At 44.4% G+C, this 17,135-nt stretch overlaps 1 protein-coding gene across 3 annotated transcripts in view; it reads left to right on the forward strand.

Annotated features, from left to right (window-relative positions):
• The window catches only part of LOC110522349 (protein tyrosine phosphatase non-receptor type 14), a 102,006-nt gene that overhangs the window by 58,477 nt on the left and 26,394 nt on the right, over positions 1-17,135 (forward strand). For all 3 annotated transcript variants that reach the window (XM_036975936.1, XM_036975934.1, XM_036975935.1), the window contains exons 4-5: positions 14,100-14,197; positions 15,547-15,614. In XM_036975936.1, coding sequence (XP_036831831.1) covers positions 14,100-14,197; positions 15,547-15,614 — 166 coding nt within the window. The remainder of the gene's footprint in view (positions 1-14,099; positions 14,198-15,546; positions 15,615-17,135) is intronic.

Consider the following 17,135-nt stretch of genomic DNA (forward strand, 5'->3'; position numbering starts at 1 on the left):
CCTCTATGAGTTGATAAATTTGATTTCCATTGATCATTTTTGTGTGATTTTGTTGTCAGCACATTCAACTGTGTAAAGAAAAAAGTATTTAATAAGAATATTTCATTCATTCAGATCTAGGTTGTGTTATTTTAGTGTTCCCTTTATTTTTTTGAGCAGTGTATATATAATGACAATTACAACAATACTGAATGAACAATGAACACTTATTTTAACTTAATATAATACATAAATAAAATATATTTAGTCTCAAATAAATAATGAAACATGCTCAATTTGGTTTAAATAATGCAAAAACACAGTGTTGGAGAAGAAAGTAAAAGTGCAATATGTGTCAGGGAAAAAACATTTAAGTTCCTTGCTCAGAACATGAGAACATTTGAAAGCTGGTGGTTCAATATTCCCAGTTAAGAGGTTTTAGATTGTAGTTTATTATAGGAATTATGACACGTTGACTATTTCTCTCTATACCATTTGTATTTCATATACCTTTGACTATTGGATGTTCTAATAGGCACTTTAGTATTGCCAGCCTAATCTCAGGAGTTGATAGGCGTGAAGTCATAAACAGCGTGTGAATCAAGCATTGCTAAGAGCTGCTGGCAAACTCAGTAAATTTTGAATGAATGCTTACGAGCCTGCTGCCGCCTACCAACACTCAGTCAGACTGCTCTATCAAATCATAGACTTAATTATAATATAATAAATACAGAAATACGAGCCTTTAGTCACAAATATGGTCAAATCCGGAACTATCATTTAGAAAACAAAACATTTATTCCTTCAGTTAAATACGGAACCGTTCCGTATTTTATCGAAAGAGTGGAACCCAAATTCTAAATATTCCTGTTACATTGCACAATCTTTAATGTTATTTCATAATTATGTAAAATTCTGGCAAATTAGTTAGCAACGAGCCAGGAGGCCCAAACCGTTGCATATACCCTGACTCTGCGTGCAATGAACGCAAGAGAAGTGACACAGTTTCCCTAGTTAATATTGCCTGCTAACATGAATTTCTTTTAACTAAATATGCATGTTTTTTTTTTTAAATACTGCTGTGTATTGATTTTAAGAAAGGCATTGATATTTATGGTTAGGTACATTTGTGCAACGATTGTGCTTTTTTCGCGAATGCGCTTTTGTTAAATCATCATCTGTTTGGCGAAGTAGGCTGTGATTTGATGATAAATTAACAGGCACCACATTGATTATATGCCACGCAGGTCAAGCTAGTTAACCTAGTAATATCATTATACATGTGTAGTTAACTAGTGATTATGTGAAGATTGATTGTTTTTTATAAGAAGGTTAATGCTAGCTAGCAACTTATCTTGGCTCCTTGCTGCACTCTCGTAACAGGTGGTCAGCCTGCGACGCAGTTTCCTCAAGGAATGCAATGTAATCGGCCATAATCGGCGTCCAAAAATGACGATTACCGATTGTTATGAAAACTTGAAACCGGCCCTAATTAATCGGCCATGCCGATTAATCGGTCGGCCTCTAAACTCTATTCCACATCAAGTAACTTACGCAAGCAGTAAAATCTGATTTTTAAAAAACAGATAAAAATACACTTTATGGAACAGCGAGGACTGTGAAGAGACACACACATAGGTGCAAACACACATATAACATCCACACTATACACACATGTACACCTGGATTGTGTGTTGTAGTGGCCTGAGGGCACACACTTTAATGTCTTGTGAAATATTTTGTCAAATTTATTTTAATGTAAAAAAAAAATTATTGTAATGTATTATACTGCCTTAATTTTTGCTGGACCCCAGGAAGAGTAGCTGCTACCTTGGGAAGCATGGTGATGGCTGTATCATGTTATGGGTATGCTTGTCATCAGCAAGGACTGGGGGATATAAATATACGAAATACAGCTATAAGCACAGGCAAAATCCTAGAAGGAAAACTTGGTTCAGTCTGCTTTCCAACAGACACTGGGCGACCAATTCACCTTTCAGTAGGACAATAACCTAAAACACTAGCTGAAGCCTACACTGGAGTTTCTTACCAAGATGATTGAATGTTCCTGATTGGCCTAGTTACAGTTTAGACTTAAATCGGCTTGAAAATCATCTATGGCTTGACTTGAAAATGGCTGTATGGCAATGATCAACAATCAACTTGACAGAGCTTGAAGAATTTTCTAAAGAATAATGGACAAATGTTGTACAGTCCAGGTGTGGAAAGCTGTTAGACTTACCCAGAAAGACTCACAGCTGTAATCACTACCAAAGGTGATTCTAACATGTATTGACTCAGGGGTGTGAATACTTGTAAATTAGAAATGTATGTATTTAATTTCCAATACAAAAACTTCAAAAAAACATGTTTTCACTTTGTTATTATGTGGTATTGTGTGTAGATGGGTGAGAGAGAAAAACATATTTAATCGATTTTGAATTCAGGCTGTAACACAACAAAATGAGGAATACGTCAAGGGGTGTGAATACTTTCTGAAGGTGCTGTATTTGTCTATTTTCTCTTTCATATTTCAAATTTTTGCATATTGTTAAAACACTGCATATTGGCATTGTGTGAGTGTTATGTTTAATGTTCATTGCTGATTGTTGATTTCACTTTTGTTTATTAGCTATTCCACTTGCTTTGGCAATGTAAACATGTTTCCCATGCCAATAAATCCCTTTGAATTGAATTGAGAGAGGGAGAGAGAGAGCGAGGTAGAGAGAGTGGGAGAAAGAGAGAGGGAGTGTGAGCTAGCTGTGAAAAGGGCATGCAGGGGTCAGGGTGTAGACAGGGCAGCAGTGTCTGCCATCTCAGATTCACACACACACACACACACACACACCCTACGTTCCCACCGTGAGTCTGATAGCACTGAGCTGCTGAATTTGCGGCTGCTGCTTGACTGGATGTGGGAAAGGTTGTTCGTAAGTGAGAGTGTGCTGTTTGACATGGGAGTCAGGCGTATATACAGTTGAAGTCGGAAGTTTACATACACCTTAGGCAAATACATTTAAACTCAGTTCTTCACAATTCCTTTTACTACAATCCTAGTAAAAATTCCCTGTCTTAGGTCAGTTAGGGTTACCACTTTATTTTAAGAATGTGGAATGTCAGAATAATAGTAGCAAGAATCATTTATTTCAGCTTTTATTTCTTTCATCACATTCCCAGTAGGTCAGAAGTTTACATACACTCATTTAATATTTGATTGGCATTGCCTTTAAATTGTTTAACTTGGGTCAAATGTTTCAGGTAGCTTTCCACAAGCTTCCCACAATAAGTTGGGTGAATTTTGGCCGATTCCTCCTGACAGAGCTGGTGTAACTGAGTCAGGTTTGTAGGCCTCCTTGCTCGCACACACTTTTTAAGTTCTGCCCACAAATCTTCTATGGGATTGAGGTCAGGGCTTTGTGATGGCCACTCCAATTCCTTGACTTTGTTGTCCTTAAGCCATTTTGCCACAACTTTGGAAGTATGCTTGGGGTCATTGTCCATTTGGAAGACCCATTTGCGACCAAGCTTTAACTTCCTGACTGATGTCTTGAGATGTTGCTTCAATATATCCACATAATTTTCCTCCCTTATGATGCCATCTATTTTGTGAAGTGCACCAGTCCCTCCTGCCGCAAAGCATCCCCACAGCATGATGCTGCCACCCCTGTGCTTCACGGTTGGAATGGTGTTCTCAGGCTTGCAAGCCGCTTCCTTTTTCTTCCAAACATAATGATGGTCATTATGGCCAAACAGTTCTATTTCTGTTTTATCAGACCAGAGGAGATTTCTCCAAAAAGTACAATCTTTGTCCCCATGTGCAGTTGAAAACCTTAGTCTGGCCTTTTTTTGGCTTCTTACTTGCTGAGCGCCCTTAAAAGGTTATGTCGATATGGGACTCGTTTTACTGTGGATATAGATACTTTTGTACCTGTTTCCTCCAGCATCTTCACAAGGTCCTTTGCTGTTGTTCTGGGATTGATTTGCACTTTTCGCACCAAAGTACGTTCATCTCTAGGAGACAGAATGTGTCTCCTTCCTGAGCGGTAAGACGGCTGCGTGGTCCCATGGTGTTTATACTTACTATTGTTTGTACAGATTAACGCGGTACCTTCAAGCATATGGAAATTGCTCCTAAGGATGAACCAGACTTGTGGAGGTCTACAAATTTTTTTTGAGGTCTTGATTGGTTTCTTTTGATTTCCCCATGATGTCAAGCAAAGAGGCAGTGAGTTTGAAGGTAGGCCTTGAAGTACATCCACAGGTACACCTCTAATTGACTCAAATGATGTCAGTTAGCCTATCAGAAGCTTCTAAAGCCTTGACATCATTTCCTGGAATTTTCCAAGCTGTTTAAAGGCACAGTCAACTTAGTGTAAACTTCTGACTTCAACTGTATGTATGTGTGTGAGTGAGTGTGTGTGTGTGTGTTCACAGCAATCATTCTATGAAATCACTTCAGTGTATTTACATGTAGTTAGGGGTTGAGCAGTGGACAGGACTGAACATGCTACACATACTCTAGTATTATAGTATGAAATACCTCGTCAACAGTTCAATTCAAAGGGCTTTATTGGTATGGGAATCAAGTGAAATAGATAATACACTAAAGTGAAATAAATCATCAAAAATGAACAGTAAACAGTAAACATTACACAGTTTCAAAGGAATAGACATAATATAATATTAGTGCTATGTACATTGTTATAATGGCGTGCAAATAGTTAAAGTTCTCTCTCTCTGGTGTGTGGTTAGGAGTTCATGTGGAATGTTGGCACAGCCGTAGGAGGAGAGGAGGGAGTGGAGGAGGGAGGAGGACCACACATTCCTCCCAGCAGAAGTGCTAGGCAGGGGTTGGGGAGTCGGGTTGAGGTGGGGGGCCGTGGTAAATGTCTCCCTGACACACACACACCCTCTCGCTCGTCTCCAAGAATCTGTTCAGTAAAGCCAGACGATCAATTCACTTTCTTTAACAGCCTTCAGCAGCATCATTTGTAACTCCTCACCCCTTCCTTCTACTGTCATTATAATGCGTAGAACAGGTATGAGTGCCTTAGCAGCCAGCGGGGTCCTCCTGGCATCAGTCTGCTGCTCCAGGTACCAGTTGCCCTTGGCACTGATCCAAGATCAGTTTACCTTAGCCCAATCCTAACATTAATCATTAACTAACCTTAGATCAGTGCCCTGGGGCAACTTTATACAACTTTTAATCTGTTAGAAAGGCTTACAGATTCATTCACAGGATGAGAGTAAAACCAGTGACCCATGTCTTTGGTGTCGTGGCGTCTCCCATAGCAACGAGCTGGGCGGTCATTCTATTGCTTACACACCTGGCCTGAGGGGGGGGGGGGGGGGGGGGATAGAGGGTGAGGGGGGAGAGGAGTATTGAGGGAATGAGAAAGAGATGGAAAGAGGGAGAGGAGGAAGGGAAAAGGGAACTAAGGTTGTAACACACAGATAAGATTGGTTGGCTTCAGTTCCGGCAATGGTTTCAGTTGTGAATAGTGTCTTTGAAGTGAAGCAGGGTGCTTTTGATGTGAAACCTGATACTAATGCCCCAAAACCTCCCTCCTTCATTCCATCTCTCTCTGCAGCTGTGAAAATCACAGAGGCAGGGTTAACTAGGGTTAGGAGGTGGGGATGAGGTGTTGGGGCATTGGCTAATGTGAGAGTTCCTCTCATAAACCATGTTATGTGTAAACTCAGTCATCTCAGAGGAAAAGGGAGAAGTGTTCAACAGCATGGGTTGTGTCTGTTTGTCTTTTTCCCTCTATCTGTCTCACTCTGCCTGAAGGAACCAAACTCACGATACACCAAATCACATTAGCTTCTAACTCTGCTAATGTCAGCCGCTGTGTGTTCTCCAAACCCTATACACCATGCTGGAAATGTCCAACCCCTTAATCCAGACCAGACCTCATCACCTGGCCCCAGTGAGCCATGGGGGCAGCAGCAAATACGACCTTGAAATCCCATCTTTGTTCAGCTTGTTATCAGAGCTGTTCCCCCACAGACACACATTTTACCCTCTGTCGGTTCAATGATAATACCATGTAAAAGCACGGAATCCCCCCACCTCCCACACACACCGGCTGGCCCCATCTGGGGGTGCGGTGGTGTACGCGGCCTCTCTGTGTGAGGAGGTTGTCTGGATGTTTTTTTTGCGTCGAGGGGGAGTAGGCCTCTTGAGTTGAGGATACACTAGAGCAAACTGTGAGCTGAAGACAACAAACCTGTCTTTGCTGAAGGAGTGTGGTGAGGTGAAACAGACACATCTGATATTTGGGGGTCTGAGAAAGTATGGGAATATAAGTATGGGAAAATAAGATTACCATAAATCTCTGAACACTGAATATCCACATTTTCAGGGCTGCTTTTATGGGAGTGAACAAACACATCATTGTGAAATCTTAAACCATTGCCAGAACACACGTGGGCATATAACGGGTCTTTGCGTTGTTATGTTGGGGGTTGGAACTCCAGTGATGTCAGTCCTACACTCTAACATGGTACAAGTCATCTGTAACTCTTATAATAGTGTCAGGGAATGTCCCAGTGTATGTTCAAGTATTATTACACCACTATGACATCATAATTGAGTTCAGGTGCATCCTGTTTCCATTGATCATCCTTGAGATGTTTCTACAACTTGATTGGAGTTCTCTTTGGCTTTCAGGCCAAAGAGTTCGATCTTGGTTTCATAAGACCAGTGAATTTTGTTTCTCATGGTCTGAGAGTCTTTAGGTGCCTTTTGGCATCTCCAAGCGGGCTGTCATGTGCCTTTTACTGAGGAGTGGCTGAGGTCAGTCTGAGGTCCTAAGCGTTCATCAAGGAGCTCTCTGTACTTCACTCTGTTCATCTTTGCCTCGATCCTGACTAGTCTCCCAGTCCCTGCTGCTGAAACTCATCCCCACAGCATGATGCTGCCACCACCATGCTTCACTGTAGGGATGGTGACCAGTTTCCTCCAGATGTGACGCTTGGCATTCAGGCCAAAGAGTTCAATCTTGGTTTCAGACCAGTGAATTTTGTTTCTCATGGTCTGAGTCTTTTGGTGCCTTTTGCCATCTCCAAGCGGGCTGTCATGTGCCTTTTACTGAGGAGTGGCTTCCATCTGGCCACTCTACAATAACTGCTTGATTGGTAGAGTGCTGCAGAGATGGTTGTCCTTCTGGAAGGTTCTCCCATCTCCCGTTCTCCCATCTCCACAGAGGAACTCTGGAAATCTGTCAGAGTGACCATCTGGTTCTTGGTCACCTCCCTGACCAAGGCCCTTCTCCCCCAATTGCTCATTTTGGCTGGGCGGCCAGCTCTTGGAAGAGTCTTGGTGTTTCCAATCTTCTTCCATTTAAGAATGATGGAGGCCACTGTGTTCTTGGGGACCTTCAATGCTGCAGACATTTTTTTGTACCCTTCCACAGATCTGTGCCTTGACACAATCCTGTCTCGAAGCTCAATGAACAATTCCTTCCACCTCATGGCTTGGTTTTTGCTCTGACATGCACTATCAACTGTGAGACCTTACATATACAGGTGTGTGCCTTTCCAAATGATGTCCAATCAATTGAATTGACCACAGGTGAACTCCAATCAACTCCATCTCAAGGATGATCAATGGGAACAGGATGCACCTGAGCTCAATTATGATGTCATAGTGGTGTAATAATACTTGAACATACACTGGGACATTCCCTGACACTATTATAAGAGTTACAGATGACTTGTACCATGTTCACCTTCTAACAAGACAACGACCCTAAACACACAGACAAGACAACGCAGGAGTAGCTTTGGGACAAGTCTCTGAATGTCTTTGAGTGGCCCAGCCAGAGTCCGGACCTGAAACCAATCAAACATCTCTGGAGAGACCTGAAAATAGCTGTGCAGCGACGCTCCCCTTCCAACCTGAAACTCCCCAAATACAGGTGTACCAAGCTTGTAACATCATACCCAAGAAGGCTTGAGGCTGTAATCACCACATCAATAATATGGCTTGAGATCTTCAGATAAGGCCATCATTTTTGGAATAAAGAAGTGTACCAATGCATCATCAGGGTTTCAAACGTGGGGCAAGACACATCACATGGGAGTTGACCACTGGTCTGAAAACCAAAAATGTCTGTTCCTGGGACAGAGCAGCAATGCATCACATCAAAAGTGAGAAAATAGCTATTGTTTAACTGTGCAACCATTGAAAATAAGGTTGAATGAAGATACATAAGAGTTCAATATTATGCACATTTGTAAGTGCATTTATAAATGGTTAATAGCTGGAGGTAAATAGTGGCTCACTATTTAGCAAGCACTGACTGGCAATCGCACTATTTTGACCAATTTGTTATAATGCATTTACAAATGATGAATTAACCGTTAATAATGTAATTAAAAACCCTTTACAAATGGAAACATATTGTAAAGTGTTACCAATTTTGGTACATGTTTTTTAATAAGAATAAAAATAATTTTGTTATCAAAAATATTATTTGTTATGGGGTGGTTATCATCCTAATGTTAAATAAAACCCTAATTAGAAGTTAATTGGAATCTTAGCTGAGAATGTTCCCGGTTTGCTGGGGAATAATTCTTCTTATAAAGGAAAAGTTACATTTTTTCCCAAAATAGAGGCATACAAAGACAAAACAAATGTGGTACAGTGGGGAAATGATAACACCTGAGTGAAGAAAATGCAGAAATTGTTGAAAAAACTGAAAATAATTTTGAGTTGAAGTTTGATGGACAGTATAAAACAGACCAGAAGAGAGAAAGACCCATTAAAAGGACTTAACATATATGTGTTGCCACCTTAGTGTCATGCACTGCTCATTAAGTATATTTAGAACTTTATTATAAAAAAAATAAACATAAAATACCGTCATGCCGTCAAAAATGAGAAAAATATTGAGATAGGATATTTTGGCCGTATTGCCCTATACCAGGTGTGTCCTAAACACCCGGTTTTCTAAGCATGAGTAACCGACCGGGTGAGATAAAAATCAACCAGCAGACACTGTTGACTCTAAGGACTGTACAGGACCATTTCATGCTCTCTTTCAGTCTGATTCAATTCAAATCTATAAAACTTAATTTATCCTTGAGGAGATGTAATTGTGCTGAAGATGGTTTACTTTAAGAGGCCTGGCTTGCTTCTCAATCATCATGTCTACAGTTTACAGTCTGCCACTCTACCATGGCTGCTCACATATATAAATATAAACATCATAATGTTGTTATCCGTCTGCCTAAGAGAAAGAGACAACCACACCGAGACACCATTTCCCCTCTGACCCAAGAGGGTGTTAAGCATTGAGGGAACATTCACGCAACATAACTAGAACCCATTCCAGAACCTCTGCAGTGTGTTCCTGCTGAAGCACCGCCCACTTGACCACTGTGGGCTCCTCCCCATCCAGGGGTTAGCTAATTAGAGGGTTGCCAGGGGAACGGAATGGCAGCTCAGCCAGCCGGTGTAATGACAGGGTGAGAGAGAAGGGAGCGGTCAGATTATAGACCCCGAGTACACACAGTGGAGCTAAAAAAAGAACCAGAGAGACGAGAGGAAGAGTGCGAGGAGAGAGAGGGGGGAGGAGGGAGAGATAGGTGAGAAAATAAAGAGAGAAAGGGAGATAAGGCAGGGGGGAGAGAGAGAGAGAGAGAGGGGAATAGAGAAGAGTTTGAAAATGATTAAGTAAGGTAGAGAGACAAAGATATGACCGTGCCATATTATAGTGGTTTCTAGTTTACAGGTGACTTTAGCAAGAGTTGCTCATGACATTCTCTCTCTATGGGTTATCACTGGACTTCCCCTGTGTGGCTGACTTCAACAGAACTCCACTTGTCTATAGCAGGCTGGAGTGACTAAGCATGCAGGGATGGCTTGGTGATTCCCAGACCACAGTTTGTAGACTCTGGCATGACCAACCTGATGCATGTTCCCCTATGAACTGCCGCGTGTGTGTGTGTGTGTGTGTGTGTGTGTGTGTGTGTGTGTGTGTGTGTGTGTGTGTGTGTGTGTGTGTGTGTGTGTGTGTGTGTGTGTGTGTGTGTGTGTGTGTGTGTGTGTGTGTGTGTGTGTGTGTGTGTGTGTGTGTGTGTGCGAGTGTGTGTGTGTGTGTTTGTAAAGGTGTCTCACAGCCTCCAGTGGAAACACTCACTGTGGTAGCCATGGTAACAAACAGGAAACCAGCAAGTTCTTTGCAGCTGAAACTGGTCAGCTGGACTCACCCCTGACACTGCTCTGTTTTGATAGTGGACCGTTTAGACTTTCCCTCACACTTTCCTTCTCTCCCCCTCCCTCTCATTAACTACCCTCTCTCTTTGCCTCATTCTCTCACTCTCTCTCTCTCTTCTCTCTCTTCTCTAATGTGTGGCCTTGTGTGACTACTTCACCCTGCCCAAAAGTCAAACACAAAATTGAATCAAGGCCTAAAATGGGGGGGGAAATGGTTTGGAATCCCTGAAAAGCTGGACGTTTCGTCCTGTTCTTTCACATTATTTTGGCACTCTAACCACACGCTGTGAAGGTCGCTCTGGGCCAAGTCTGAAAAGTATCATATCAACTTACCTCTGGCAAACCAGTGGCCGAGCCACCCACAGTCATAACACTAGCCCAGCCCCACCGAGCCCTAGCTAGTAGTCTTTTTAGACCAGTGTTATTCAAACTTGTTCAGTGGGGACTCCACTTTTTCACAAAAGATTCTCACAACCCTACCCAAATCTAATAAAACAACCTTAAAATCGGTACATTTCAATTTTTACCCCCCCCCCCAAAAACCTTCAATGCATTACATTTTCATCATCATCAAAATGCAAAGAAACCAATAAATACATGTATTCAATATAAGTGATCTTTCACAAAAACGTTGTATATTGGTCCCGTACATGAATATGTAATTTTCATTTTGTTTTGTTTTGTGACCCCACTGCAGTTCCTCCGTGACCCCGACATTGAATACCAGTGCTCTAGACAGATGTCTTGTCTCCAATGTACCAATGTTCCAGCTTTGCTGCCCTAGGTTTGCGATTTCAGAGATGACCTAGCAAGCACTCTGCTCCAACCCCCAGTCATAACTCTAGTCCAGTCACAGCTCGACATAGCTGGTTCACTACTCCAACCCCCAGTCATAACTCTAGTCCAGCCACAGCTAGACATAGCTGGTTCACTACTCCAACCCCCAGTCATAACTCTAGTCCAGCCACAGCTAGACATAGCTGGTTCACTACTCCAACACCCAGTCATAACTCTAGCCCAGCCACAGCTAGACATAGCTGGTTCACTACTCCAACCCCCAGTCATAACTCTAGTCCAGTCACAGCTAGACATAGCTGGTTCACTACTCCAACCCCCAGTCATAACTCTAGTCCAGCCACAGCTAGACATAGCTGGTTCACTACTCCAACCCCCAGTCATAACTCTAGCCCAGCCACAGCTAGACATAGCTGGTTCACTACTCCAACCCCCAGTCATAACTCTAGCCCAGCCACAGCTAGACATAGCTGGTTCACTACTCTAACCCCCAGTCATAACTCTAGTCCAGCCACAGCTAGACATAGCTGGTTCACTACTCTAACCCCCAGTCATAACTCTAGTCCAGCCACAGCTAGACATAGCTGGTTCACTACTCCAACCCCCAGTCATAACTCTAGTCCAGTCACAGCTAGACATAGCTGGTTCACTACTCCAACCCCCAGTCATAACTCTAGTCCAGCCACAGCTAGACATAGCTGGTTCACTACTCCAACCCCCAGTCATAACTCTAACCCAGTCACAGCTAGACATAGCTGGTTCACTACTCCAACCCCCAGTCATAACTCTAGCCCAGCCACAGCTAGACATAGCTGGTTCACTACTCCAACCCCCAGTCATAACTCTAGTCCAGTCACAGCTAGACATAGCTGGTTCACTACTCCAACCCCCCAGTCATAACTCTAACCCAGTCACAGCTAGACATAGCTGGTTCACTACTCCAACCCCCAGTCATAACTCTAGCCCAGCCACAGCTAGACATAGCTGGTTCACTACTCCAACCCCCAGTCATAACTCTAGTCCAGTCACAGCTAGACATAGCTGGTTCACTACTCCAACCCCCAGTCATAACTCTAGCCCAGCCACAGCTAGACATAGCTGGTTCACTACTCCAACCCCCAGTCATAACTCTAGTCCAGTCACAGCTAGACATAGCTGGTTCACTACTCCAACCCCCAGTCATAACTCTAGTCCAGTCACAGCTAGACATAGCTGGTTCACTACTCCAACCCCCAGTCATAACTCTAGCCCAGCCACAGCTAGACATAGCTGGTTCACTACTCCAACCCCCAGTCATAACTCTAGTCCAGCCACAGCTAGACATAGCTGGTTCACTACTCTAACCCCCAGTCATAACTCTAGTCCAGCCACAGCTAGACATAGCTGGTTCACTACTCTAACCCCCAGTCATAACTCTAGTCCAGCCACAGCTAGACATAGCTGGTTCACTACTCCAACCCCCAGTCATAACTCTAGTCCAGTCACAGCTAGACATAGCTGGTTCACTACTCCAACCCCCAGTCATAACTCTAGTCCAGCCACAGCTAGACATAGCTGGTTCACTACTCCAACCCCCAGTCATAACTCTAACCCAGTCACAGCTAGACATAGCTGGTTCACTACTCCAACCCCCAGTCATAACTCTAGCCCAGCCACAGCTAGACATAGCTGGTTCACTACTCCAACCCCCAGTCATAACTCTAGTCCAGTCACAGCTAGACATAGCTGGTTCACTACTCCAACCCCCCAGTCATAACTCTAACCCAGTCACAGCTAGACATAGCTGGTTCACTACTCCAACCCCCAGTCATAACTCTAGCCCAGCCACAGCTAGACATAGCTGGTTCACTACTCCAACCCCCAGTCATAACTCTAGTCCAGTCACAGCTAGACATAGCTGGTTCACTACTCCAACCCCCAGTCATAACTCTAGTCCAGTCACAGCTAGACATAGCTGGTTCACTACTCCAACCCCCAGTCATAACTCTAGCCCAGTCACAGCTAGACATAGCTGGTTCACTACTCCAACCCCCAGTCATAACTCTAGCCCAGCCACAGCTAGACATAGCTGGTTCACTACTCCAACCCCCAGTCATAACTCTAGTCCAGTCACAGCTAGACATAGCTGGTTCACTACTCCAACCCCCAGTCATAACTCTAGCCCAGCCACAGCTAGACATAGCTGGTTCACTACTCCAACCCCCAGTCATAACTCTAGTCCAGTCACAGCTAGACATAGCTGGTTCACTACTCCAACCCCCAGTCATAACTCTAGTCCAGTCACAGCTAGACATAGCTGGTTCACTACTCCAACCCCCAGTCATAACTCTAACCCAGTCACAGCTAGACATAGCTGGTTCACTACTCCAACCCCCAGTCATAACTCTAACCCAGTCACAGCTAGACATAGCTGGTTCACTACTCCAACCCCCCAGTCATAACTCTAACCCAGTCACAGCTAGACATAGCTGGTTCACTACTCCAACCCCCAGTCATAACTCTAGCCCAGTCACAGCTAGACATAGCTGGTTCACTACTCCAACCCCCAGTCATAACTCTAGTCCAGTCACAGCTAGACATAGCTGGTTCACTACTCCAACCCCCAGTCATAACTCTAGTCCAGTCACAGCTCGACATAGCTGGTTCACTACTCCAACCCCCAGTCATAACTCTAGCCCAGCCACAGCTAGACATAGCTGGTTCACTACTCCAACCCCCAGTCATAACTCTAGTCCAGCCACAGCTAGACATAGCTGGTTCACTACTTTCTACAGGATCCTCATTTGATCACCCTGTTGCAGGAGAACGTTCTTGCAATGCAGGAAATGTAAAACGTGGAGTGTGTTTGAGGTTTCAAATGGCTTCTGATGTTTGTAATTTCCACTTAGAAATGTCAAATTTGATGAAGACCTATAATAAACGTTCATGAATTATAATCCACATAATAACTCACATTTCCTGTTGCTGCAGGATAATTTTCCTTCTGTAGCCAAACTGGCTCAAATGAAGATCCTACATCTGTATGTTGCTTACTGTAAGTCTTTAAGTCCCTTACTGTATGTTTTGTGCTCTCAGTATGTGACACTTCTCTTCTCGCTAGGTATCAGTACTACCTGCAGGTGAAGAAGGAGGTGCTGGATGGACGTCTCCACTGTACCGTAGAGCAGGGCATCAGACTAGCAGGCCTAGCAGTGCAAGGTAAGACAGAGTACACACAGGAGTATACCCCATAGCTTTACCACTAACCTCGTTTTATGTCCTACTTAAACCCTAAGTCCAGAGGGAGATACAGAGAGAGAGAGAGACTCACACTTTCTTAGCTCATCCTGGGTTCACTACCTAATATGGCTGCATACCGCCAGAAGAGCTGAGTCCACTTGAGTTCCTATCAGGATTCCTTTCCATAACACACACACACACACACAAACGCACGCACATGCATGCACACGCGTGCATTTGCAAACACACACACACACACACACACACATCCACGTATTCATACACACAGACACGCACACACACTTTCTTGGCCTTGTTGGTGACCCTGTAATCTTCCAACCCCGCAACACAAACACACACACTCTCTCTCTCTCCTGCTGTCCCTGGGCCCTGTGTCTCAGGGGAATGTAAACAGTCGTTAGCTTATCGCTAACACCAAGGTTAGCCATGGCAGGAAGAACCTTATCTGTAGGGAGGATGGATTCTACACTACACCCCTCTATATCAGACATGCATTACATTACATTAGAGCAGCCCTAAAGGATGTAGCTACCTCTGTGTATCTGTAGATAGTACTGTACATTGTCCAGGCAGACAGTAGCTGTATGTCATTTCCTTTTGTCAATGGAGGGTTGGGTAGGATGAACCAGGATAGACCCAAACCCCAACATGACATCACAGGGCCAGGGATATGTGTGCATTGCTGGGTTGACATGAGCATGCCTGCTACAGATACTGTAGGTGCTATTAGGGTTTCTGCTTTCTATGTTTGCTTTCTCTGCTGTCTTTGAGGTCATCCGTCTACAGTTCCTGTCCATGCCTATTGAAGGTGTTTCTCCCTTGTGTTACATAGTTCATATATCCTTAAGAGTACACTCTTAGGGGGCAAAAAGGGTTCCAAAAGGAAAGGGTTCAACATGAAACCCACAAGAGTTCTAACTGGAACCAAAAGTGTTCTACCTATTGGGGAGAGACGAAGAACCCTGTAAGGTTCTAGATAGCACCTTTTTTTCTCAATAACATCCTTAGATGATGTATGTGTTCCATGTGTAGGGTAGAAAAAGTCCATGAACTTTGCCTGAATTCCCAGGTTTTCCTGAAAACCCAGTTGGAAGATTGGAGGGAATAAGCAGGAAATCTGTCATTTTCCAACAAGGATTTCTGCAACCCTGGGAATCTGGTGGAAGTTACTGGAGCTCTATCCATGTGTTTCATGTCAATGAGTTGGTTAGTTGAGTGTAGATCTCAGTGTGGGTAGGAGATGAGTGTAGATCTCAGTGTGTGTAGAGTTGAGTGTAGATCTCAGTGTGTTCTCTCCTCTCTTCTAGCTGACTTTGGGGATTTCACACAGTTCCTGTCTCAGGACTTCCTCAGGGAGTATGTGCTCTTCCCAGTGGTGAGTCAACTGTCACACTACACCTCTCAGTGTGTGTGTGCATGTGCTTGTGCATGCATGCGTGTGATCTTTTGTGTTTTTCAGTGCTCAGGTGTATGTGCTCTCAGTCGGTTTTCTCAGGTGTGTGTTTGATGTTGCCTGTCTCAGATGTTTTTCAAGATCTGGAGTGAGAGAGTGAGTGAGTGCTTGCATGTGTTGCCGGAGGCCACAGATTCCTAGCTCTCCTGTGTACGTCCTCCTCCTGTATTCTACCTGCATCCCTGACTGACACAGAGACAAGACAGACAAGAGGCCCTGCTTAGAGAGGGGGAGGGAGGGAGAGAGAGAGGGAGAGATTAACTGAGAGGGAGGAAGAGAGGAAGAGGTGAGGGAGTGTGTGGGGAGTAGGGAGAGGTAGTAGAGAGAGTGAGGGATGAACTGACAGGGAGGAAGAGAGGAAGAGGTGAGGGAGTGTGTGGGGAGTAGGGAGAGGTAGTAGAGAGAGTGAGGGATGAACTGAGAGGGGGGAATAGGTGAGGGAGTGTGTGGGGAGTAAGGAGAGGTAGTAGAGAGTGAGAGATGAACTGAGAGGTAGGAAGAGAGGAAGAGGTGAGGGAGTGTGTGGGGAGTAAGGAGAGGTAGTAGAGAGAGTGTGGGATGAACTGAGAGCTAGGAAGAGAGGAAGAGGTGAGGGAGTGTGTGGGGAGTAAGGAGAGGTAGTAGAAAGAGCGTGGGATGAACTGAGAGGTAGGAAGAGAGGAAGAGGTGAGGGAGTGTGTGGGGAGTAAGGAGAGGTAGTAGAGAGAGTGTGGGATGAACTGAGAGGGAGGAAGAGAGGAAGAGTTGAGGGAGTGTGTGGGGAGTAATGAGAGGTAGTAGAGAGAGTGAGAGATGAACTGAGAGGTAGGAAGAGAGGAAGAGGTGAGGGGGTGTGTGGGGAGTAAGGAGAGGTAGTAGAGAGAGTGTGGGATGAACTGAGAGGGAGGAAGAGAGGAAGAGGTAAGGGAGTGTGTGGGGAGTAATGAGAGGTAGTAGAGAGAGTGAGGGATGAACTGAGAGGTAGGAAGAGGTGAGGGAGTGTGTGGGGAGTAAGGAGAGGTAGTAGAGAGTGAGAGATGAACTGAGAGGTAGGAAGAGAGGAAGAGGTGAGGGAGTGTGTGGGGAGTAAGGAGAAGTAGTAGAGAGAGTGAGGGATGAACTGAGAGGTAGGAAGAGGTGAGGGAATGTGTGGGGAGTAAGGAGAGGTAGTAGAGAGAGTGAGAGATGAACTGAGAGGGAGGAAGAGGTGAGTGAGTGTGTGGGGAGTAAGGGAGGGAGTAGAGAGAGTGAGAGATGAACTGAGAGATAGGAAGAGAGGAAGAGGTGAGGGAGTGTGTGGGGAGTAAGGAGAGGTAGTAGAGAGGGAGGGATGAACTGAGAGGGGGAATAGGTGAGGGAGTGTGTGGGGAGTAAGGAGAGGTAGTAGAGAGAGTGAGGGATGAACTGAGAGGTAGGAAGCAAGGAAGAGGTGAGGGAGTGTGTGGGGAGTAAGGAGAGGTAGTA

Source organism: Oncorhynchus mykiss, chromosome 4 (assembly GCF_013265735.2).
Source record: "Oncorhynchus mykiss isolate Arlee chromosome 4, USDA_OmykA_1.1, whole genome shotgun sequence".
Lineage (NCBI taxonomy): Eukaryota > Metazoa > Chordata > Actinopteri > Salmoniformes > Salmonidae > Oncorhynchus > Oncorhynchus mykiss.